This window comes from Taeniopygia guttata, chromosome 13 (genome assembly GCF_048771995.1).
Source record: "Taeniopygia guttata chromosome 13, bTaeGut7.mat, whole genome shotgun sequence".
Lineage (NCBI taxonomy): Eukaryota > Metazoa > Chordata > Aves > Passeriformes > Estrildidae > Taeniopygia > Taeniopygia guttata.
This window is the reverse complement of record NC_133038.1, coordinates 15,722,529-15,747,289: the sequence shown is the minus strand read 5'-3', so window position 1 is coordinate 15,747,289 and position 24,761 is coordinate 15,722,529. Positions and strand designations below refer to the sequence as shown.

At 54.4% G+C, this 24,761-nt stretch overlaps 2 protein-coding genes across 4 annotated transcripts in view; both read right to left on the bottom strand.

Moving 5' to 3' along the window:
• Positions 1–18,190, bottom strand: part of LOC100225858 (protocadherin gamma-C5) — a 131,324-nt gene extending 113,134 nt beyond the window's left edge. Inside the window, exon 1 of one of the 3 annotated variants that reach the window (XM_072935218.1) lies at positions 15,553–18,190. In XM_072935218.1, the coding sequence (XP_072791319.1) occupies positions 15,553–18,030 (2,478 nt within the window). In that variant the 5' untranslated portion in view covers positions 18,031–18,190. Of the gene's footprint in view, positions 1–3,500; positions 6,313–15,552 lie in introns of those variants that run through there. The other 2 variants (XM_072935217.1, XM_072935220.1) reach the window with 2 other exon arrangements.
• Positions 18,191–19,923: 1,733 nt separating this feature from the next.
• On the bottom strand, positions 19,924–22,753 carry LOC140685045 (protocadherin gamma-A10-like). The gene is made up of 2 exons (XM_072935434.1): positions 20,306–22,753; positions 19,924–19,944 (listed from the first exon to the last, which is right to left on the bottom strand). Exons 1-2 carry the CDS (start codon positions 22,751–22,753, stop codon positions 19,924–19,926), a joined length of 2,469 nt encoding a protein of 822 aa, XP_072791535.1.
• Positions 22,754–24,761: the final 2,008 nt, after the last annotated feature.

Below are 24,761 nucleotides of genomic sequence, written 5' to 3'. Positions count from 1 at the left end.
GAAATCTTGGGCACGTTGTCATTTACGTCTGTCACGATGATCAGCATTTTTGCAGTATCAGAGAGATCTCCTCCGTCATGTGCCTGAACCTCAAGTTCATGGGAGGAGATTTCCTCGAAATCCAAGACGTCCTTAACAGTTATTTCCCCGGTCTCGGAGTCCAGATTAAAAAGTTCTGAGGCTCGGTCTGAAATTTTATGGAGGCTGTATTTCACCTTCCCGTTCAGACCCTCGTCGGCGTCCGTGGCCGTGACAGTGACGAGGACAGAGCCCACGGGTACGTCCTCGGGCACACGCACCGTGTACTCCGCCTGGCTGAACACGGGCGCGTTGTCGTTCGCGTCCACCACGGTTACACGGATCCGAGCCGTGCCCGTCCGTGCCGGATCTCCGCCGTCCATTGCCCTCAGCACCAGCTCGTGAAACGCCGCCTCCTCCCGGTCCAGCGCCTTCGCCAGCACCAGCTCGGGACGCTGATCGCCGCCGGGGCCCGCCTGCACGGCCAGCGAGAAGTGCTCGTCACCGCTCAGCTTGTAGCTCTGCAGGGAATTCCGGCCCGAGTCAGGATCGTGAGCTTCGGCCAGAGGAAACCTCGCCCCCAGGGCTGTCATCTCGGTAAGTCTCAGGTCTTTTTCTGTCTGTCGAAAGCTGGGTGCATTGTCGTTAATGTCTGTGATCTCCACTTCGATTCCGTAAACCTGCATCTGTCCCTCCACTATCAGCTCACAGCGCAGCACGCATTTCTCCACCAGCCGGCACAGCTGCTCTCTGTCGATCCTCTCTGCCGTCACTAAATGTCCCGTCTTCCCGTGCAAAGCGAAATACTGCGTCGTACTTTCGGCGACAACGCGGATACCACGGTCGCGGATCGCAGGGAGCTGCAGCCCCAGGTCCTTGGCCACGTCTCCCACGAACGAGCCCTTGGGCATCTCCTCGGGCATGGAATAGCGCAGCTGCCCCCACGCCGCCTCCCACGCTGCCAGCAGCACGGCCCAGAGCAGAGCTCGCTGCCGCCGGCCCCAGCGCCTCCCCGCCGAGCACATCTCCGCTGCGGCACCGAAACGCTGCCGGGAGCTCTCCGCCGCCGCTCACCGATCTGGCTTCGCGGTGTAGCTCCGGCGCTCTGCTCCCGAGCGCTCCTGCCAGGCTCTTTCGACTCCCTTCAGCACCTCTCCGCACCGCGGGAACGACCGCAGACTGTTCCGCCGCCGACTCACACACCGGGAGAGCGAGAGAACCGATCCGCAGCGGGCGGGGCTGCAGCGCTCCGAGCTCCCGCTCGCTGCTCTCGGTCAACAGCGGCGCCCGCAGCCTCCTCCCGGCACTGCACGCAGTGAGATGGAATGGCGTTATTTTAATAGGACGTACGGAGCATTACGAGTCCTACCGCAGTAGTACAAAAGCAGAATTTTCACCACAAATATTTGTAGAAGACATGATGGAATGACCGGCGCAAGGGCAGCGAAAGAAAACCGTCTCTGATATACAGCTGTAGGCTACTTCATCACTCTGTGCCGACTGTATCTACAACTACCCAGGAGACAGGAAAGCTCCTGTATTGAACCTGTCCATTTTATACGTAATTATATTCAATCAAGTCATTCTATAATCCCAGGAAGAGATTTTTCTTTTCTCAGAAATAAGGATGCAAAGGGCTCGTTACCAAAACATTGTTCAAATTACTGTGTGTTTAGGTAGCTATGGCACATTTTCAACCAAATACTTTCAGGAAGCGGGAAAAGAGAATTAAAGATGCACTCCTTAGACTCTGATGGCCATTGATAAATTTTCAAGTATACCTGATTCAAGTGCCTGAAGTGTCAATTGGCGAATCTCCTGCACATTTGATATCTATATTTGAATCTTAGAGCCTGATTATCCTTTTAAATAGACATTCATAAGAAATACTGGGGAGGGAGGGGTGGAAGGGGAACCAAACAAAAACCAACAAACCAACCAACCAACCAAACAAACAAACAAAAACCCTAAGAGAACGAATTCCCTTTACAGGGTCAAAACAACTCTGTTTTTATAGAAGGATAAGGGAACAAGACCTGGAAACAAAAATATACAAATTTTTCCCCATTATTTGAGGCCTCAGTCTTCATTGACACATGTGCATGAAGAAAATACGAGGAAAGGTTAAAGAAAAAGAGGGAACTACCAGCCAGAATGGAAAAAGTAAACAAAACTAGCAAAATGAACTCATCTCGCTAATGGTACCAGTCCTGCCATTTCTGCAACAGTGTTCACCCAAAAGATGAGTGACAATCTCTTTTTTTACTCTAGAAGGAGAACCTGTCACTGTTCTATCCATGAGAAACGAGTCTTTCTGCAGTCCAAGACCGAGCAAGTGTTAGAAAGCGGTATGTGCCCAGCTTTTAACCAAGTCCAAGAGTACATTTTCAGGATAAGCAGATCATTAGGGAAAAATCTGCAAGAGCTGCTATCTGCATTATTTCCCTGATTCCTTCATGAAGAACCAAGAATCTCCTGCACAGTTAGGATTCCCCATAACAATTACTAATTCATACGATTTTAGTCAACTCTAGAGATGCAGACAATGCCTCTTGGATGAATCTGAAGCTGTGGCCAACGCAGAATAAAGTGCTATGGCTAATTGCCTGTTCTTAGAAAAAGAAATCACCTCGTTCTTTTATTCCTTCTCGGAGACATGGACCAGCCATAACAACCTACACTACCCGGGGAAATCCAAGGAAAAGAGGGCAACGGTTGCGAAAGTTTAAACGAGAACAACAGGAACTCGCAGCTCTGCAGAAAGAGCTGCAGAGAAAAATTATGACTGGAATAAACAACCATTCCCGTCTACCACTCCTGAAGAAAACTTATTCCCAAATACATTCGACACTCTTCCAGCAGGGAGGAACAACCTGTAATTGCTCCTTTCATGTCGAAAATGCTCACATCTCAGGAAAAAAAAACCCTAAATAACAAGCAAACACAAGCCCCGACCTCCAAACAAACCAAAAGTGTTATTTCTCTTTTCAGAATTCTGTTACATAGACTCAGTGGATCTCTTTCTGCAGAGCGAGAATCCGTGTTCTCCGATGAACTCACAAAATTTTGTCACAAAATCCTTTGAAAAAATCATGACTGAATAATATATATCTGTCCCATTAATGCTGCCGTTTCTGCAGGAGCATTCCCTCAAAACATGTGACATCACACGGCAATTTTGGAAACAGGATTAAAACACTCGTTTGCATCAGGCAAATAATACTCGAGGAAAAAACTTGTCAGCAGCAATAGATGTAAAATATATGATGAAGCCTTATCTCAAAACATGAGAGGGCAAAAAGAAGAGGGTTAGAACAACAAATAATTTCTCAATCAACAGAGCCAGATGCAGGCTCCCTTTCGGAGTAAATAGCAAAATAGAACGGACCGACAGCTACTGTCCAGATCACGACAAGTGTAGCAATCGGGGAAAAGAGAGAAAGCCTGTTAAGAAAGGCACAAGGAGAACAGCAGGAACTCACGCTTTTACAGACCTGCGGTGCGTCCGGATTGGCAGGCACCTCTCCCTCGGCGGCGTTACTACTCGAGATTGGCTTCTCCAAGGAATCCCCGCCCAGAAGCTCCTCCGCCGACAGGACGGGCACCGGCGGCGGCGGCGGCCAAGCGGCCTCGGGCACGGCGCGGGCCGGCGCCGCCACGCACAGGTTGTAGGAGTAGGGCAAGGTGCCCTCGCAGAAGTCGGCCGGGAAGGCGGCGCCGGCCACCGAGAAGCGCTGCGCGCCCAGGCAGCGCAGCACGGCGGGCGGCCCGGCCCGGCGCAGCCGCGCCAGCACGGCCAGCGCCACGCTCAGCACCAAGAGCGCCGAGAGCAGCGCCAGCGCCAGCACCAGGTAGAACTGCAGCTCGGCCGCCGCCGCCGCCTCCTCGGCGCCCGCCGCCCGCTCGCTCAGCTCCGGCAGCGCCTCCTGCAAGCTCTCGGCCAGCACCACGTGCAGCGTGGCCGTGGCCGACAGCGCCGGCTGCCCGTGGTCCTTCACCACGGCCACCACTCGCTGCTTGGTCGCGTCCCGCTCGGACACGGCCCGCGCCGTGCGCACCTCGCCGCTGTGCAGCCCCACGCGGAACAGCGCCGGCTCCGACGCCTGCACCAGCTCGTACGACAGCCACGCGTTGCGCCCCGCGTCCGCGTCCACCGCCACCACCTTGGCCACCAGGTAGCCGGCCTCGGCCGAACGCGGCACCACCTCGAAAGGAGGCGCCGCCCCTGCCGCAGCCTCGCCCGCCGCCGCCGCCGGCCACAGCACCCGGGGCGCGTTGTCGTTGCGGTCCAGCACGAAGACGCGCACCGTGGCCGTGGAGCTGCGCGCCGGCGAGCCGCCGTCCTGCGCCCGCACCGCCAGCGTGAACTCGCGGCACTGCTCGTAGTCCAAGGAGCGCTGCGCGTACAGCGCGCCGCTCCGCGCCTCCACCGACACGAGCGGCGCCGCGCCCGCCGCGCCCGCGCTGCCGCCCGCCAGCCAGTAGCTCACGCGCCCGTTGGCGCCCGCGTCCGCGTCCCGCGCCTGCACGCGCAGCACCAGCGCGCCCGCCGCGTTGTTCTCCGCCACGTACGCGCTGTACGCCGCCTCCTCGAACACCGGCGCGTTGTCGTTCACGTCCGACACCTCCAGCACCAGCTCCCTGCTGCTCCACAGCGCCGGCCTGCCCCGGTCCCGGGCCACCACCGTCACGCGGTGCTCGGACGCCTGCTCTCGGTCCAGCGCGCCCGCCGTCACCACCTTGTACGAGCCGCCCGAGGACGCCACGATCGACAGCGGCGCCTCTCCCGACAGCTCGCATGACACTTGACCGTTCTCGCCCGAGTCAAGGTCATTTACGTTCAAGAGAGCCACCACGGTGCCCACCGGAGCGTCTTCAGGCACCGGGCTCGAGAGCGACAGAATTATGACCTCAGGAGGATTGTCATTCACGTCCAGCACCTCCACCTCCACCTTGCAATGTGCCACCAAACCGCCGCCATCTGTCGCCTCCACAGCCAAGCTAAACGCACTCGTGTCCTCGAAGTCCAGCGCCTCTTGAAGCGTGATCATCCCCCTGTGGCCATCCACCACGAATTTCTGAAGCACCTTGGCCGGCATCTCTCCGAAGCCGTAGGTGATGTGGGCGTTGGTGCCTGCATCAGCGTCTGAGGCTGACACGTTCAGCACTATCGATCCCGGAGGCGTGTCCTCACGCAGGCTGACGCGGTACCGGTCCTGCGCGAACACGGGTGGGTTGTCATTGGCATCGGTGACGTTGATCCAGAGCTGGGCGGTGCCTGTCCGGGGCGGGTCTCCGCCATCCAGCGCTGTCAGCAGCAGCCGCAGTCTCGGCTCGCTCTCCCGGTCCAGTGAGTGGCGCAGCACCAGCTCCGCGGGTTTGCTGCCATCTTGGCTCTCTTTCACCTCCACTGTGAAGTACCCGTTGGCCTCCAGCTCGTACCCTTGCAGTGAATTACTGCCCACGTCAGGATCCTCGGCTATGCCCAAGTAAAATCGAGCGCCGGGTGAAGTCAACTCGTTGATCTCCAGCTGAAATTTGTTACGCAGAAAGCGCGGTGAGTTGTCATTCACGTCCTCGATCGCCACTTCAACGTGGAAAATGTTCAGCGGGTTCTGCACCACCACGTCAAAGCTGACAGAGCAGGTCGACGACGCACCGCACATCTCCTCCCGGTCCAGCCTCTCGTTCACGTACAGGTTCCCGTTCTCCTCACTCACCGTGAAGTATTGCAGCTGCTTCTTGCCGGCAGACGCCACCTGCAGCTTGCGCGCCGGCAGCTCGTCCGCGCTGAGCCCCAGGTCCCGCGCCAGCGGCCCCACGAGCGAGCCTCTGCCCAGCTCCTCGGGGATGGCGTAGCGGAGCCGCTCGGCCGCCGCCCGGCAGCACACGCACAGCAGCACCGCGGCCAGCAGCGCTCGCCCGCCGCCCGGCCCGCGCCTCTGCCGCCGCCTCACCGCCATTCTCTGCCGCCGGCGCTCGCCGCGCTCCTGCCTCCTGCCGCTGCCCCGCTTCCCTTCCAGCCGCTCTCGCCACGCAGCGCAGGGGCCGCCGCAGCGCAGCCAGCCCGCTCGGGCCGCCTCTCCCCGCCGCCGCCGCCGCCGCTGCTGCTGCCGGTGGCGGTGCCGCTGCCGCTGCGGCCGGCGCCGGGCGAGCGAGCAGCCTGCGGGGGCAGGACGCTGCGGCGGCGGCGGCGGCGGCTCCAGCGCCGCTCGGCGGCGGCCAACAGCGGCACCCGGAGGCGCCGCCGCGCCACTGCAGCCGCCGCATGGCCGCGCTCAAGGGGGCCCGGCCCGGCCCGGGCGGGGCTCGGCGGCTGCACCGGCCCCGGGCTCGGTCCCCGATTGCAAACAGCAAGAGCAGACCCACTTGCTTAACGACAAGTAGGAACCCTTATGATTACAGCAGCAATATCCATGTGAGAACGATTTAATTGTTTGTAGCTGCAATACACATGGAAACAAGTATTACACCTTATCAAAGTTTTTTCCACACTCTGGTTTCAGATGGCACAAAAATCAGAAAGGAAATATGTGCTCCTAAAAGACAAATTCGTTCTCTCATACGCAGTCTAGGAATTGAAGCCTATATCTAAAAGCAAGATTGCTGAGATAATTTACAATTTAATTGTTCCAGTGGTACTTCAGATATTGTTTGCTCATCACCTGTGCAAAACCCATGTAAATCAAAAGGATGTTTTTACAGTGATTAACACTTGCAGAGAAATATGAAGCCAAGAAATGTCAATCTGCTCTCAGATAAATGACAATGTGCATAAAAATGGAAGAGAATAAGAAAGTGCAAAGCAGAACAGACTGTGCATTGTGTCTGTCCTTGGACTGACTCTCCTTCCATACAGAAAACCTTCTGTGCTTTTGGTGGAAACTCAAAAAAAAAGGCCTGCTACAATTATTGATTTAATATTTCCATAATTTTGATTTTCCTAACCTTTAGGCAAAAGTCCCAACATATCCCCAGTCCATTTTAGGACTGCAAATCAGCGGAATGGTTTTCAATGAATTCTGAAGATTCATATCCAAATCCCAAACTTCCATCTGTCCCCATCAGAGAGGGGGAGATAAGTCAGTGCTGTGATTTTTCTGGTGCTTCACCACAACACAGCCTTAAAAATTCTTTCCCAGAGCATGTGGAAACTCACTGAGGCCTCAAGGTGCAAGCTAGGCAAGCCGCAGGAATATTAAAGGACTATGAGGTCTCTCTGACTGGACTAAATGACTGTACTAACAACAGAACAACAGAAATGCTTGGCACTTACAATAGCAAAGAAGCTAAACAAAATACCTCCCACTGCCATCCATGGGGCCAAGCCATGGCTACTGTGATACATCAGGGCCTGAGCAGTGCAGGAAATCACTGACAAAAGCACGTTGCTCTGTAGTCCTCAGAGACGCAAGAAGAATCGCCAGGTAAGTGGAATTGGACAACAACATTTTACAGCTAACCACTTGAGTTAAGCAATTTTTCATTTTCCTCACACACAGCATTCCGTCTTCATTTGATTCTCAATGGAAGTCACTATTTCCTGCAAAGCAGCACTCACAAGGGGGAAAGAAACATGAACCATGGCCTTCCAGGAAACAGAGCCTGAACTGAGATCCAGGGTGGAAAATGTATTTACTGCGCTCAAGAACTCTTTATCAAGCTATGCACTTCCCCTCTTATCACATACACAGATCCACAAAGATGTGACTTCTCCTAAGGTCATTTTTACATCTCCGAACAGATGATAAAATAGAGAGGAGAGATGAACCCCCTTCACAGGTCCTCATTCCACATCAGCTGTAATAACACGTCAAGGGAAAAAAAAAAAAAAAACCACAGAAGCATTGCAGGGATTAAATAGGAGTTCTTTCAGAGAAACTCACCAGGAGGAAATCTCAGCCTTTTCTGTGGGCAAGGAAATTCATCCCTGAGAGCACCTGGAACCCACTGAGGCCTCAGGCTGGAAGAGTGACATTGAAATCTTCTTCTGGACTACAAGTGTGACTTGTATGCATTAAACACTCAAGAGCTCTCATCAGCTTTCCTGGCCTGGTCATGCCCCACAAATTTGAAGGCCTAACTTTGAAGGCCGTAATTTAGAGGCCTAACAGAGTTTGAAGGCCTAACAAAGTTTAAAAGGCCAAACTAATTTTAAAGGCCTAACAGATTTCGAAGGCCTAACTAAGTTTGTAGGCCTATCTAAGTTTAAAGGCCTAACTTTGAAGGCTCAACAAAGTTTAAAGGCCTAACAAAGTTTGAAGGCCTAACTTTGAAGGCCGTAATTTAGAGGCCTAACAGAGTTTGAAGGCCTAACAAAGTTTAAAAGGCCAAACTAATTTTAAAGGCCTAACAGATTTCGAAGGCCTAACTAAGTTTGTAGGCCTATCTAAGTTTAAAGGCCTAACTTTGAAGGCTCAACAAAGTTTAAAGGTCTAACAAAGTTTGAAGGCCTAACTTCGAAGGCCTAACTTGTGTAAGCTGTAACAAGTACATAAGAAACACATATAATATACACAGGTAACACCCTCCAAGTAATTTCTTTGCAGAAAAAGCAAAGAAAAATGCACAGAACCATAACTATGTGATCCATTCGACACCTAGGGAAAACTGAATATCTACACCAACCCTTTAGATTTTTCATGAACTCTTTCACCTGCCCTGTCTCTGTGCAGGCGGAATGCTCAGACATCACCCAGCAGGGACCCCTTTGCAGACAGACACCACTGGAAGAAGTTTTCCACACAACTTCTCCTTATGGAGAACAGGGATCACAGCACAGGTCCACCCATATGGACTCTGCTCATCACTGATACTTGAAGAAATGTAATATGTTCTAACGGGCATAAGCAATATGCAACTCAATTAAAGACTCATATCACAATCAACTCAAAGACATCATCATTCTTCCTAAGCACATGGACATTCTAGAATATATGTCACGCTACAACCATTAATATGATGTTTATGTCCACATCCAAGAGCTACCACTCATAGGGAAGAGGTGTATCAGACATGACAGAAGAAACAATGAGTGACTTTCTGGCACATGCTTCAAATAAAAAGCCCCAAACCCAGACTCTGCAGGTAAATTCGACTCTCCCATTCCTACAATCCTACCAATTTCACTACCAACAAACCATCAACAGTAACATCATACAAGCAAGAGCCAGTGATAACATCTGAACGTCTGCTCAAGGCTTGGGAAAGCTTAGTACAACCACAATGAAACTCTACCTCATAACTCTAACAAGGACATATAGCTGGGGAAATTATATTTCCCACAGCATTTCTTAGACACAGAACCCCTGAAGCATGCACTTCCCTGGGCATTGATAGCAGACAAATTCATTGGAGGATTGCCATCCTTCTTTGGACACGGGAAAAGGGCACTTGCTATAAGTGGCACAGGCCTTGGCACTAGGCATGGCATGAAGGCACACTCAGATTACTGGATCATAGAACCCACCTTTGTCTGCTTCAGGGCGAGTCTCTCCCTGGGGCAAATCTCTCCCTGACAAGTAAGATCAGTGATTCTATTTTCAGATAAAGTTTCAGACACACACAGGCCCACCTTTACCTGGTCATGACAAACAAGTCAGTGGTTCAACTATCATTCACAGAGAGCGCCCCATTACAGGAAAGCAAATGTATGAATCCACAGCTTGGTCATGTATAATCTGAACATATTCATTTTATGTAGTCCAGCAATGGACCATGGAAGTTAAAAAAGCACTTGCTTTCTCTCCAGGAGTATTACCTCACACACTGCACCTGCAAGAGTCTCCTCAAACTCGTTACAGATTGTATGGTTTATCATCATTAGCAGATGTACTCAGTTGGAAGAAAAGTTGCAGAGACAACTTATCATGTCTAATATTTGACTTCTTAACGTGTGCATGTGAGAAATAAGACAATTTCTCCCATTAAAAATTGAAGGAAACACATCTATCAATGTCTTTCCCTTGTCGAGTTGTAAAAATGAAAGGCATGTCGGGGACACCCAAGCAAATGTAAGAGCTGTGATCAGATACTACCAGATACAAAGGCCCAGCTTGAGATCAATACAAAGAATAGGACAATAAGATAACATCTGCAGAAATTAAGGGATCACGCTCCTCTGGATTACGACTCTTGGAGGAAATACATAATATAATTATTAAAAGTAAGGATGTAATGAATTTCCTTATTGCAAAGCTCCCATTGTGACATTTCAGATTGGAATATATAAGGCTATTAATTAAATACATTCCATGAACCTGTAAATACCCAATGGGTCTCAATAGAACTGCAGTAATATCTGTTAAGACACACATATTGTGAAGGATCAAATTGCATTACATAATACTAGAAATGGACACTGAAACCTTGTATCCATTAGCAGTCATTCACACACAGAGCCCAGTATTTGCATCTCCTGCCTCTAAAATCCTGCATATTGTTTCTTGACCTTGATACTTTGAAAGCAGCTTCCATCAAAAGGCTGCTGTTCAGACCATTTCCCTTCAATATGCACCAGATAACCTATGGCCTTCAAACAGCTATCCTTATAACGCTGTACTAAGAGGAAAGAAATATTTGTCTGCCAAATATATCTCAGTGAAGAAGCAGAAAGGAGATTAAACACTACCTCTCCATCAAAAGATACTGAGGAAGTGAGGATCATATGATACAGAAACAGCTTCATAAAAAAAGCCCTGCAGCCAAGAACAGCTCCCTTATCATGCATCCCTCACAAGCTGAAAAGCTCGGACCCAGCCCATGTCCATCATGGTGCAGCAGGAAGCCCCGCAATCAGCACGTCCCTAAAAGATACTTTTCCATCCTTGTCAGCAAACATCGATCTGAAGGACACAAAAAACGCCGGAAAAGAGTAGAGTAGCAACAGAATAAAGAATAATGGAGAAAAACTAGTACGGGGAACTCACCGGGCCAGAGGCGGAATCCACGGGACGAGCGCCGGCAGGATCCTCGTCGCCGAGCAGCGGCGCGGGCTCGTCGGGCGGCGGCCGGGCCGGGAGGGTGTCGCAGCAGCTGCCGGCCGAGAAGCGCAGCTGGCTCTTGCGCGAGTCGGCCGTGAGCGACACCTCGTGCGAGTAGGACTGGAGGAAGGCGCGCACGCCGTCGATGCCCACGAAGTGCGACACGGGCACGCCGCGCAGGGCGCCGCTGTCCGCCGGCAGCAGCTGCTGGCGGCGCCAGCGGCGCAGGCGCAGCGCCAGCAGCAGCAGCAGGAAGGCCACGAAGAGGCACGACACGGCGGCCACGGCCAGCACGAGCCAGCGCGTCAGGCTGGCGGCCGGCTCGCCCGGCGCCGCCGCCTCGGCGGCCGCGCTGCCCAGCTCGGCCAGCAGCTCGGCCACGCTCTCGGCCAGCACCACGCTCAGCGTGGCCGTGGCCGACAGCGCCGGCCGCCCGTGGTCCTTCACCAGCACCACCAGGCTCTGGCGCGCCGCGTCGCGGGCCAGCGGCGAGCGCGCCGTGCGCACCTCGCCGCTGTGCAGCCCCACGCGGAACAGCCCCGGCTCCGTGGCCTTGGCCAGCTCGTACGACAGCCACGCGTTCTGCCCCGCGTCCGCGTCCACCGCCACCACCTTGGCCACCAGCGCGCCGGCCTCCGACCAGCGCGGCGCCAGCTCCACGCCCGACCACGCAGCGCCCGAGCCCGCCGCTAAAGCCGGCGGCGGGTACAGCACCTGCGGCGCGTTGTCGTTCTCGTCCACGATCTGCAGCCGCACCGACACGTTGCTGCCCAGCGCCGGCGCGCCGCCGTCCTCCGCACGCACCCACAGCTGCAGCTCGCGCAGCTGCTCGTAGTCGAAGGAGCGCAGCGCGTACAGCGCGCCCGTCTCCGCCTGCACCGACACGTACGACGACAGCGCCGCGCCCCGCACCCGCCCCTCCGCCAGCCGGTACCGCACGCGCGCGTTCTGCCCCCAGTCCGCGTCCGTGGCGCGCACCCTCAGCACCAGCGCGCCCGCCGCGTTGTTCTCCGACAGCCGCGCGCTGTAGCGCTCCTCCGCGAACACCGGCGCGTTGTCGTTCACGTCCAGCACCCGCAGCGCCAGCACCGCGCTGCTCTGCAGCGCCGGCGACCCGCCGTCGGCCGCCCGCACCGTCACGTTGTACTCCGACACCTGCTCCCGGTCCAGCTCTCTCGCTGTCACCACACGGTAGTAGTCTTCATAAGATTTCTCCAGACGAAACGGGACGCCTCCATCGAGTGTGCAGCTCACCTCGCCATTCGCCCCCGTGTCACGGTCCTGCACATGCAACAGGGCCACAACAGTTCCCGGCTGGGCATCTTCCGAGATCTCGTTCAGCTTTGATGACACTGTCAGTTCGGGCGCATTGTCATTCACATCTGTCACGGTGATAGTGACTTTTGCTGTGTCGAAAAGAGCTCCACTATCATGTGCCCGCACCTCCAACTGGTACAAGTTTGCTTCCTCGAAATCCAGGATCTGCAACAGCTTGATCGCTCCAGTTTCAGTATCCAGATGGAAAATATCCGATTGCATGTCGGTTGCTTTCTTCATGGAATACTTCACGAGCCCGTATAAGCTGTCGTCATCATCGGTGGCCGTGATGATGACGAGGACAGAGCCCACGGGCACGTCCTCGGGCACACGCACCGTGTACTCCTCCTGGCTGAACACGGGCGCGTTGTCGTTCGCGTCCAGCACCGTCACGCGGATCCGAGCCGTGCCCGTCCGTGCCGGATCGCCGCCGTCCATCGCCCTCAGCACCAGCTCGTGAAACGCCGCCTCCTCCCGGTCCAGCGCCTTCGCCAGCACCAGCTCGGGACGCTGATCGCCGCCGGGGCCCGCCTGCACGGCCAGCGAGAAGTGCTCGTCGCCGCTCAGCTCGTAGCTCTGCAGGGAATTCCGGCCCGAATCCGGATCATGAGCATCTGGGAGGGGAAACCTCGCTCCCGGGGCTGTCATCTCGCTCATTCTCAGCTCTGTTTCTGCTTCTCTGAAGAGGGGCGCGTTGTCGTTAATGTCTGTGATTTCTACTTCGATTCCGTAAACCTGCATCTGTCCCTCCACTATCAGCTCACAGCGCAGCACGCATTTCTCCACCAGCCGGCACAGCTGCTCTCTGTCGATCCTCTCTGCCGTCACTAAATGTCCCGTCTTCCCGTGCAAAGCGAAATACTGCGTCCTACCTCTTTCTGTAATGTGGGCCCCGCGGTCTCCGAGCGCCGGGAGCTGCAGCCCCAGGTCCTTGGCCACGTCGCCCACGAACGAGCCCTTGGGCATCTCCTCGGGCACGGAGTAGCGCAGCTGCCCCAACGCCGCCTCCCACGCTGCCAGCAGCACGGCCCAGAGCAGAGCTCGCTGCCGCCGGCCCCAGCGCCTCCCCGCCGAGCACATCTCCGCTGCGGCACCGCCTGAACGGCAAGCAAGTCGGCTGCTCTCTGCCGGTCACTCCGCCGATCCCGCTCCCTCTCTGCTCTCCACTCGCTTCTTCCGCACTGCCGCCTCTCCGCAGCACGGTTCCGCACCACTCGGACGACCGCAGACCGCTCGGTAGCCGCGTTAATACGGAGCGAGAGAGCGAGCGGGTCCGCAGCGGGCGGGGCTGCAGCGCTCCGAGCTCCCGCTCGCTCCTCTCGGTCAACAGCGGCGCCCGCAGCCTCCTCCCGGCACTGCACGCACCGAGCGCTGCGGGAAGGAGACATTTGCCGCACACACCTCCCGCTTTTCTCCAGCCGATCTCCTCTTTTATGTTCGAACCCATCGCGATCGTGAGGAAAGCAGAGGTGTCTCGTGAGCGGGGAGTTTTTAACTCACAGGAAAATATTATTTGCTACCGGCGATATAGGTAACTATCTTGTCTGATTCTATTGTGTAGAAAAGTCTTAGTCCTATCCTATTAATCTAAAAACACGAGTTGATTCCCTGCTTCTTGAATGACTCGTAGGACAACAACCAAAAAAAAGAGGCTTACAGATACACAATGCGATGATCAAACACAAAACTCTGCCCGCAGGCGAAGAGATCAGGCTCATTAACCCAACGGCAGAAACTTTGCTTTAAATTCTCCAATTCATAGAAGAGATGGTCTAAATTAACTACTGCACTAACGCACTATGACTGACTAAAAAGGCGTTTAAAGGCGGAAGAAGGTGGGGTCTAACCCAGGCCCTTACAATTGCTATGAGAAAACTCAGGCACCTGCCAGGTGCTCTGGGATGTCTCCCTATAGGACATTCATGGGGACAGAGGACAGGAGGAGAACCCCTGGATACTCAAAGATCACAATCTCCCACCCCCCAATTTCAGACTGTAGGTTCCTGGAGCACTTTTCACTGACTGTACTACAGCTAACACAGAATCAGGAAGTATCTGCAATGAATCTTGCCAGAATAAGTGAAGTTAATACAAGCTTACATTTAGTAAGTCGTTCTGTAGTGACAAGCAAGGGCTTTCATTTTCTCAAAATCCAAGGCGAAAGGAACTTAAGCTTGTTAGTAAAGCATTAATCTAATTCTTTGTTATTCACGTTGGCAATATGTATTTTCAACAAAATACTGTAGAATAGTAAGAGAAGAGCTGCATGGCTTAAACAGCGGTGACCATGAATAAATGCACAAATGGACTTGATTCAAGTACTTAAATCGTTATTTTGGCAGATTCTTTGACATTTGATAAGTTTTCCCAATCCCATTGTCTATACTTGTAAAAACCGATGTAACGACTATTAAAAAAAAAAAAAAAAAAGAGGACAATTTAAACAAGATACAAAGTATGCTCTCTTTCTGTAAAAAGCATAGAGAAAGAAAACTAGCTCTTCCCCCCCCCCCCTTTTTTTTTTTTTTTTTTTTTTTGACAGCTTCTAGACTTGTGAATGAAAGAAACATCAGGAATGTCAAAAAAGATTGAAGTATCACGCAGGATGTAAAAACACTCACTGATAACAACAGCTAAATGCTCCTACTTCTTTTCCCATTCCTGTCATTCCGATAGCAGAATTCCCACAGAATTGGCGACATTCTCGTCTTTCACAACTGGTGGATTGCCCGACACAGTCCATTCACATAATCCCACTCTCAGGTTGCCTTTATGAATATAATAATGAAAAGGAAGAATTAGCACAAGGGTTTGTATCCTGCCATCCACCATCATCCATAAGCGTATTATAGAGGAAAAAAACCCAACAAACTATTAGGAAAGAAAAATCCCCAGAATCAATTCTGCCAATTCTGTTTTTCCCAAATCCATCATAAAGATTCAGCGCATTTTCCTCCTTAAAGATAAGCCTTTACCATTCCTGCTTATAAAAATAAATGCAACGTGAAAGTTCTAGAAAACACCTTCCATTAGAATATGAAACAGATGCCACCGAATAACCAACAACTACATTCACTAAATGCTTATTATCCGAGGGGGAGTGACACAGCTTTACTACCCCGTCATTGAGACATACCAGCATACCTCACCGATATAATGGGGGGAAATCAGAGGAAAAAGGGCAACGAATCGAAACGGCTCAAGGACAAAAACGAGAACATGTAGATTTGCAGACCTGTGGTACATCGGAGCGGGCAGGCACCACTCCCTCGACGGCATTGCTGTTCAGGCTCGGCTTCTCGCAGGAATCTCCGCCCAGAACCTCCTCCGCCGACAGGACGGGCACCGGCGGCGGCGGCGGCCAAGCGGCCTCGGGCACGGCGCGGGCCGGCGCCGCCACGCACAGGTTGTAGGAGTAGGGCAAGGTGCCCTCGCAGAAGTCGGCCGGGAAAGCGGCGCCGGCCACCGAGAAGCGCTGCGCGCCCAGGCAGCGCAGCACGGCGGGCGGCCCGGCCCGGCGCAGCCGCGCCAGCACGGCCAGCGCCACGCTCAGCACCAAGAGCGCCGAGAGCAGCGCCAGCGCCAGCACCAGGTAGAACTGCAGCTCGGCCGCCGCCGCCGCCGCCTCCTCGGCGCCCGCCGCCCGCTCGCTCAGCTCCGGCAGCGCCTCCTGCAAGCTCTCGGCCAGCACCACGTGCAGCGTGGCCGTGGCCGACAGCGCCGGCTGCCCGTGGTCCTTCACCACGGCCACCACTCGCTGCTTGGCCGCGTCCCGCTCGGACACGGCCCGCGCCGTGCGCACCTCGCCGCTGTGCAGCCCCACGCGGAACAGCGCCGGCTCCGACGCCTGCACCAGCTCGTACGACAGCCACGCGTTGCGCCCCGCGTCCGCGTCCACCGCCACCACCTTGGCCACCAGGTAGCCGGCCTCGGCCGAACGCGGCACCACCTCGAAAGGAGGCGGCGCCCCTGCCGCAGCCTCGCCCGCCGCCGCCGCCGCCGGCCACAGCACCCGGGGCGCGTTGTCGTTGCGGTCCAGCACGAAGACGCGCACCGTGGCCGTGGAGCTGCGCGCCGGCGAGCCGCCGTCCTGCGCCCGCACCGCCAGCGTGAACTCGCGGCACTGCTCGTAGTCCAAGGAGCGCTGCGCGTACAGCGCGCCGCTCCGCGCCTCCACCGACACGAGCGGCGCCGCGCCCGCCGCGCCCGCGCTGCCGCCCGCCAGCCAGTAGCTCACGCGCCCGTTGGCGCCCGCGTCCGCGTCCCGCGCCTGCACGCGCAGCACCAGCGCGCCCGCCGCGTTGTTCTCCGCCACGTACGCGCTGTACGCCGCCTCCTCGAATACCGGCGCGTTGTCGTTCACGTCCGACACCTCCAGCACCAGCTCCCTGCTGCTCCACAGCGCCGGCCTGCCCCGGTCCCGGGCCACCACCGTCACGCGGTGCTCGGACGCCTGCTCTCGGTCCAGCGCGCCCGCCGTCACTACCTTGTACGAGCCGCCCGAGGACGCCACGATCGACAGCGGCGCCTCTCCCGACAGCTCGCACGACACCTGACCGTTCTCGCCGGAGTCCAGGTCATTTACGTTCAAGAGAGCCACCACGGTGCCCACCGGAGCGTCCTCGGGCACCGGGCTCGAGAGCGACAGAATCGTGATCTCAGGTGGGTTGTCATTTACATCCAACACCTCCACCTCCACCTTAGAGTGTGCCACCAAACCGCCGCCATCCGTCGCCTCCACAGTAAGGCTGAACATGCGCGTGTCCTCGAAGTCCAGAGCTTCCTGCAGGGTGATCATTCCTCTCTGGGCATCTACTGTGAACTTCTGAAGCACTTTAGTCGGCATTTTCCCGAAACCGTAGGAAATGTGTGCGTTGGTGCCGGCGTCGGCATCAGAGGCAGAGACATTCAGCACCGTTGATCCCGGAGGCGTGTCCTCACGCAGGCTGACGCGGTACCGGTCCTGCGCGAACACGGGTGGGTTGTCATTGGCATCGGTGACGTTGATCCAGAGCTGGGCGGTGCCTGTCCGGGGCGGGTCTCCCCCATCCAGTGCTGTCAGAAGCAGCCGCAGGCTTGGCTCGCTCTCCCGGTCCAGTGAGTGGCGCAGCACCAGCTCCGCGGATTTGCTGCCGTCTTGGCTCTCTTTCACCTCCACCGTGAAATACCCATTCGCCTCCAGCTCATAGCCTTGCAGTGAGTTACTACCCGTGTCCGGATCCTCTGCCATACCCAAGTAAAACCGGGCACCGGGAGAAGTCAACTCGTTGATCTCCAGTTGGAAACTGTCTTGAAGGAAGCGGGGCGTGTTGTCATTCACATCCTCGATCACCACTTCAACGTGGAAAATGTTCAGAGGGTTGTGAACCAGCGCCTCGAAGCTGACCGAGCAGGTCGCCGACTCGCCGCACATCTGCTCCCGGTCCAGCCTCTCGTTCACGTACAGGTTCCCGTTCTCCTCACTCACCGTGAAGTATTGCAGCTGCTTCTTACCGGCAGACGCCACCTGCAGCTTGCGTGCCGGCAGCTCGTCCGCGCTGAGCCCCAGGTCCCGCGCCAGCGGCCCCACGAGCGAGCCTCTGCCCAGCTCCTCGGGGATGGCGTAGCGGAGCCGCTCGGCCGCCGCCCGGCAGCACACGCACAGCAGCACCGCGGCCAGCAGCGCGACCCGCCCAGCGCCTGCCCAGCCCTGCGCTGCCGATCTGACCTCCATTCCCTTCTTTCCTGAAGGGTATTCTGTGGACGGGTAAAAATTAGCCTTTCCGGGTAGCTGAACCAGTATTCGAGAGAAATAAATATAAGAAATCCCTGTTGCAGATCAGAGGACGGGCTGAGTCGAGCGGTTCCTGCTTTTTTTCTCTGCTCTGCGCAGTGCGGAGCAGCAATACGCGGGCGCCGGGGAGGAGCCGGCGGCTGAGCAGCTTCTCCGCCTTGGCCAACAGTGACACCCTGAGTCCGTGCCTGAAAACCGCAGCGTGCAAGAAAAAGAACAGTACGAAGGTCCTGTCCTGCATTCCCTTGCATCGGGAATGATTGGAAAATACAGATATTGTCAGGAGCGAGAAACAGAAAGTCTATCAGTCCTGAAACCGTGCATCTAGGAATTCCTTTTGTCTGAATTGCAAGTATTTTGTCGGACAGACCCTCTCCCTTTTCTTGAGGGATGTGGGGCAGAACCTTAGTCTCTGTGCCACTGTCAGCGTACTGATCTCTTGGGTGGAGCGCTCGGCGTCTCCGCTGACATCATGCCGCCTCCGTGAGCGAAAAGGCAAGGCGGATCGAATACTGAAACACTGATTTGAGTTTATTTATTATAGCTGAGATCCCCAGATAACACTAAGGTTTTCAGCTTTGAACAGTGGTCGTTGATGGACAAGCGAAGCCATGGGAAGCCTGGGAATCCCAGGCTCTGAGAACACCACAGCGGTCACATCAGACCTGATCCCATCTCTTTTGACATTCAAAGCTCAGCATCATCTTATCAGAACCCATGCAACCCAACCCTGAATTCCTCGTGTGTGTATCCCGCAAACCACTCCCTGATATCCTAAACAGGCAGATGCTGTACCTGTTGTCAGGCGTTAAAGAACACTTACTGGGAAATATCGGCAGCAGCTTTGTTTGCTTGAACAACCAAGAGTAAACAGACAGATTCCTTGAAAAATGTAAGAAATTTTTATCTTTTATCTTACCTGTAAATTAGATCCTAGTCTCTTTTACACTAAAGAAAAAAAAATCGCCAAACCCACAAACAAAAAAATAACAACAAAAAATCCTGAAGGAACGTTGTTTATCATCACAGCCCCTTATGCAGAAGACAAGGAAAGATTAGAAAACTCTCCACACTATCTACTCGATGGAGTTGCTCTGGCACATTCTCCAGTCCTGGGTCTCCGAGATGCCACTGTCAAGCTACACCCCCCCACACACCCCGCCGGATCAGTAATGTCTCGTTAGAAAATGTGTTTTCCTGCTAACCGTGGTAGTTCATCCAGTCAAGGATAATTCCTTTCCATCCAGCTGCACCTATACACAACTTCTGGTAACAAATTAACATTCACGTCGCCACAAGACGTGAATTTCAGTGTGTAATGTTTCAAAAGCCACGCAAGACTGTGAGTATCTCCAGAAGAAATTGAGAAATGGATGTGGTTGTTTCAATGGGGGCAGGGAAATTCTGTTCAAATGTGTCGCAGGCAATTCACTGCCTCCTATATGACGAGAATTGCCTGTAACAACCTAGACACACCTTTTCCAACATCACTGAAACACTGTTCAAATTCGTGTTTTCAATATTAACTCGCATTCCAAAATTAGCTACATTATAAATAGACAGTGATGAATGGTAGTTTACATTTAAGTATTTTTAAAATCAATATTCTAGTAAATATACTTTATTTCGATGACTATGCCTGCACAGTTACCGATAATTTGTATCAAATACAAAGTTAAGTCACAAAACCCAGCTATGGGAAAAAAATTCGATCAGAGGAATTCTTCACCAATTAATACGAGTCTCTTCAAACACCTTAAGAAGGATTGAATAATACGTTTGTTGAAAGCAGATATAGAAGAAATCTGGGAGTTCAAAGTGTCGGCTTTCAAGCTACAAGATCCCCGAATTCAACTGGAATTTGAGAGCTCATACAGGTAATTACATTGAAATTATGGGAACCGGGTACTAGTAAGTATTTAAACAATTTCAAGGAACGGCCAGTAGAAGACCAAGAGAATGAGATTTCCTTGTGAAGTTACACATGCAACAGAACCTTCCAGCCTTGAGGAAAGCTAGGTAAAAAGAGCTCTTGAAAGCATTAAAGAACATGGCGCGTAAAATACAAAAGGCAGAATCAGCACGCGTTCAGGAGATGATATTCATGAGCGGGTGACTATCTTGAAACACGGTTTCTAAGACTGCGAACCAACTGAGGCTACCCTAAGAATCCTAAACACCGCGTCCACTAAATACAGTTTAAAAATAAACGTACCTGAAAGGCAATTTGCCCGCCGTTTTCGGAATCTTGATCTCCTGAAGGGACGAGATCACCGGAAGCCTCATCTGGTGGTCGGGCCGGGAGGGTGTCGCAGCAGCTGCCGGCCGAGAAGCGCAGCTGGCTCTTGCGCGAGTCGGCCGTGAGCGACACCTCGTGCGAGTAGGACTGGAGGAAGGCGCGCACGCCGTCGATGCCCACGAAGTGCGACACGGGCACGCCGCGCAGGGCGCCGCTGTCCGCCGGCAGCAGCTGCTGGCGGCGCCAGCGGCGCAGGCGCAGCGCCAGCAGCAGCAGCAGGAAGGCCACGAAGAGGCACGACACGGCGGCCACGGCCAGCACGAGCCAGCGCGTCAGGCTGGCGGCCGGCTCGCCCGGCGCCGCCGCCTCGGCGGCCGCGCTGCCCAGCTCGGCCAGCAGCTCGGCCACGCTCTCGGCCAGCACCACGCTCAGCGTGGCCGTGGCCGACAGCGCCGGCCGCCCGTGGTCCTTCACCAGCACCACCAGGCTCTGGCGCGCCGCGTCGCGGGCCAGCGGCGAGCGCGCCGTGCGCACCTCGCCGCTGTGCAGCCCCACGCGGAACAGCCCCGGCTCCGTGGCCTTGGCCAGCTCGTACGACAGCCACGCGTTCTGCCCCGCGTCCGCGTCCACCGCCACCACCTTGGCCACCAGCGCGCCGGCCTCCGACCAGCGCGGCGCCAGCTCCACGCCCGACCACGCAGCGCCCGAGCCCGCCGCTAAAGCCGGCGGCGGGTACAGCACCTGCGGCGCGTTGTCGTTCTCGTCCACGATCTGCAGCCGCACCGACACGTTGCTGCCCAGCGCCGGCGCGCCGCCGTCCTCCGCACGCACCCACAGCTGCAGCTCGCGCAGCTGCTCGTAGTCGAAGGAGCGCAGCGCGTACAGCGCGCCCGTCTCCGCCTGCACCGACACGTACGACGACAGCGCCGCGCCCCGCACCCGCCCCTCCGCCAGCCGGTACCGCACGCGCGCGTTCTGTCCCCAGTCCGCGTCCGTGGCGCGCACCCTCAGCACCAGCGCGCCCGCCGCGTTGTTCTCCGACAGCCGCGCGCTGTAGCGCTCCTCCGCGAACACCGGCGCGTTGTCGTTCACGTCCAGCACCCGCAGCGCCAGCACCGCGCTGCTCTGCAGCGGCGGCGACCCGCCGTCGGCAGCGCGAACCGTCACGTTGTACTCCGACACCTGCTCCCGGTCCAGTAGCTCTGCAGTCACCACACGGTAGTAATTATCGAATGACTTCTCTAGGCGGAACGGGTGGCTGTCGCTGATGCTGCACTGCACCTCTCCGTTTGCTCCAGAATCCCTGTCTTCGACACTGAAAATTGCTATTACTGTCCCCAGAGGTGTATCTTCCGGAACCGGAGTGAACACGGACATAATGACAATCTCGGGAACGTAGTTGTTTACATCAACGACCGTGATAACTACCTTGCTGTGGGAAGAGAGTCCACCCGCATCCCGAGCTTGCACAACCAATTCGTAAAACTCTTGTTCTTCGAAATTCAAGTTCTGTATTATTACAATTTCTCCACTTTCCGGATCCATCTTAAAAGTCTTGTCGAACTTCTCTGGGATTTGAAAGAACGAGTATTTTACCTCGGCATTTGGCCCCTCGTCTCTGTCACTCGCTGTCACCTGTAACACCCGACGTCCTACAGCCACGTCTTCTCTCACAGTCACCTTATACACAGACTGAGTAAATTCTGGGGCATTGTCATTTCCATCTAATACAATGATTTCGATTGTTGTCGATCCTGATTTCACCGGACTCCCGTTGTCTGTGGCTGTCAGGATCAAATAATGAGCAGCCTGCTGTTCCCGATCCAAAGATTTTACCAATAATAATTCTGGATATTTCACACCATCACCTCCTGTTTTCACATCCAAGGTGAAATAGCTGCTCTTGCTACATTCGTAATTCTGTAAAGAGTTCACTCCTATGTCAGGATCATGAGCTCTCTCTAATGGGAAGCGTGCTCCTGGTGCAGTGTTCTCGCTGATTTCTAACACATTTCTTCTTTCTGGGAAACTGGGAGGATTATCGTTAATATCCAGTATTTCTACCTCCCCTTTGTAGATGTTCATTGGACGCTTTACAAGAATTTCAAAGTTTAGAACACATTTAGCAACAGCTGCGCATATCTCCTCTCTGTCCACCTGCTCCATCATAGATAAGTGGCCGTTTTGCAAGTCTAAAAAAAAGTACCGTGTCCTACCTGTGTCAAAAACGTGGGCGTCGCGGTCTTTGAGTGCCGGCAGCTGCAGCCCCAGGTCCTTGGCCACGTCCCCCACGAACGAGCCCTTGGGCATCTCCTCGGGCACGGAGTAGCGCAGCTGCCCCCACGCCGCCTCCCACGCTGCCAGCAGCACGGCCCAGAGCAGAGCTCGCTGCCGCCGGCCCCAGCGCCACCCCACCGAGCACATCTCCGCCGCGGCACCGCAACACTGCCGGGAGCTCTCCCTGCCGATAGCTGATCTGCGCCCTGCTCCGGCTCCCGCTTTTGCTTTAATTTCTTCTCCGGCTCACCGCTCCCGGCCGCTGCCGCTGGCCCCTCCGCCTCGGTGCAGCACTGCGGGGACGATCCGCACTGCGGGGACGATCCAATCCGGCGTGTGCCGAGTCAGAGAGGCAGCGAGCAAGGGATTCCGTCCGCAGCGGGCGGGGCTGCAGCGCTCCGAGCTCCCGCTCGCTCCTCTCGGTCAGCAGCGGCGCCCGCAGCCTCCTCCCGGCACTGCACGCACCGAGCGCTGCCTCGCCCACGGACAGCTCGCGGGGACAGTGCAGCGCCACGGAGATATCGGGCCCCGTCCAGAGGGGACCTCCTGCCTCTGCTTTTCCCCACCCCATCCCTTCTTTGAGAAACTGATCAGGACCGGTAAAAAGGCAGAGGCGAACTTGTGTTGTTTCTACCGCACAGGAAAATGTTTTTGTAATGGTGATACAATACTGATACAAAGTTCTCTTAACAAGCAGAAGGATTACTAGTCTTAGTCCATTCATTCAAAACCACAATTGCCCCCACTAATGCCCTGCCTTTTCAGCAGTCATTGTTGGAAAACCTTTTTATTCCCCTTACCTTTTCTGCCAATATATCTTAATATTGGAATGCCATTAGCAACCTCAGAGTTCCAAACCCCATGTGTTAGCACAAGCCAGCAGCCGAGTTCTCTGTGTTCAAGTTTTTCGGGTGGTCTCAAACCTGATCTTTTCTTACAGTGGGAGGCACTTTTTTCCCCACAGTCCCTGCCTTGAGCACCATACAATTGACAGGTATGGGAGGAGACCTTGTTAGTGATGACTGAGACAAAGATATGGCTGAGTACCTCAGTCTTGTCGTGGTCTGGTTTTATCACATTATCAGTTGTGTTCATCAGGAGACATACAGGGGTTTTGTTGTTTTGGGGTTTTTTTTACCTTTTTCTTCAGTCTGACTTACCTGTAGAAGCCCTTCTTGCTATTCTTTGCATTCCATGTAGAGTTCATCTCCAGCCATGCCTTGGCTAACCTGACCCTATCTCAACACAATCAGCCAGCATCCCTATACTCTTCCTAGGACACCTGTCCCTGGTCCCATTCCTGCTCATTTCTTTCTTGCCCCTTTGTTTGACCAGCAAGTCTTCCCTCATCTATGCTGGTCTGTTCCCTTCTTTTCCTGTTTTCCTACACATGGGTTCTAGAGGGCATGCATTGTATGGAAAGCATCCCTAAAGATCTGCCAGGTCTGTTCTGTTCCCTTGCCCTTCAGGGCACTTTCCTCAGAGGGAGCCCTTTGATTAAATCCTTTAAGAGCTGGATGTTTGCTTTCCTAAAATTCACGGTCCTGGCTTTGCTCTTTGCCTGATCTATATCCCTCAGGACTATGAACTTGACCAGTGAATGATCATGGCAGCCCAGACTGCCTCCAGTCTTGGTATCTCTGATTAGCTCATCTGTGTTGATGACCAACAAGTCCAGAAAAACATTTCTTCTGGTAAGGAGGGCTGGACTAAGGTCTCAATCCTTCCTAAAAGGCACCTCCAGTGAGCTTCTTGGGAGAACTCAGCAGTGTGTTCAGGCCTTTCAAGACAGGACACTGCCTCCCCCTCTCACAGGGCAAAAACCTTAATAAACTATCTGATTATGGACTGCCTCAGACACTTGAAGCCTCAAACTGGAATGACCCAAACCCCAGAAATTTAATAACAAAAGGTGATGGTCTCTTGTGATCTCAGTAAGAGACACACAACTCTCTTTTATAACACAGACTAGTGGAAAAGATTTGCATAGGTAACCTTACATTCCTTTAGATGTGGAGAACATTGAGTAAACGTAACTTCCCACAGGAATTCAGCCACACACAGGATGCCAAGCAGATCCTGATCCCAGGAAAGGAAGTGTGCCCCTGTTCCACTCAGTCAAGACACTACAGGACTTTCACACAGTAAACCAGTT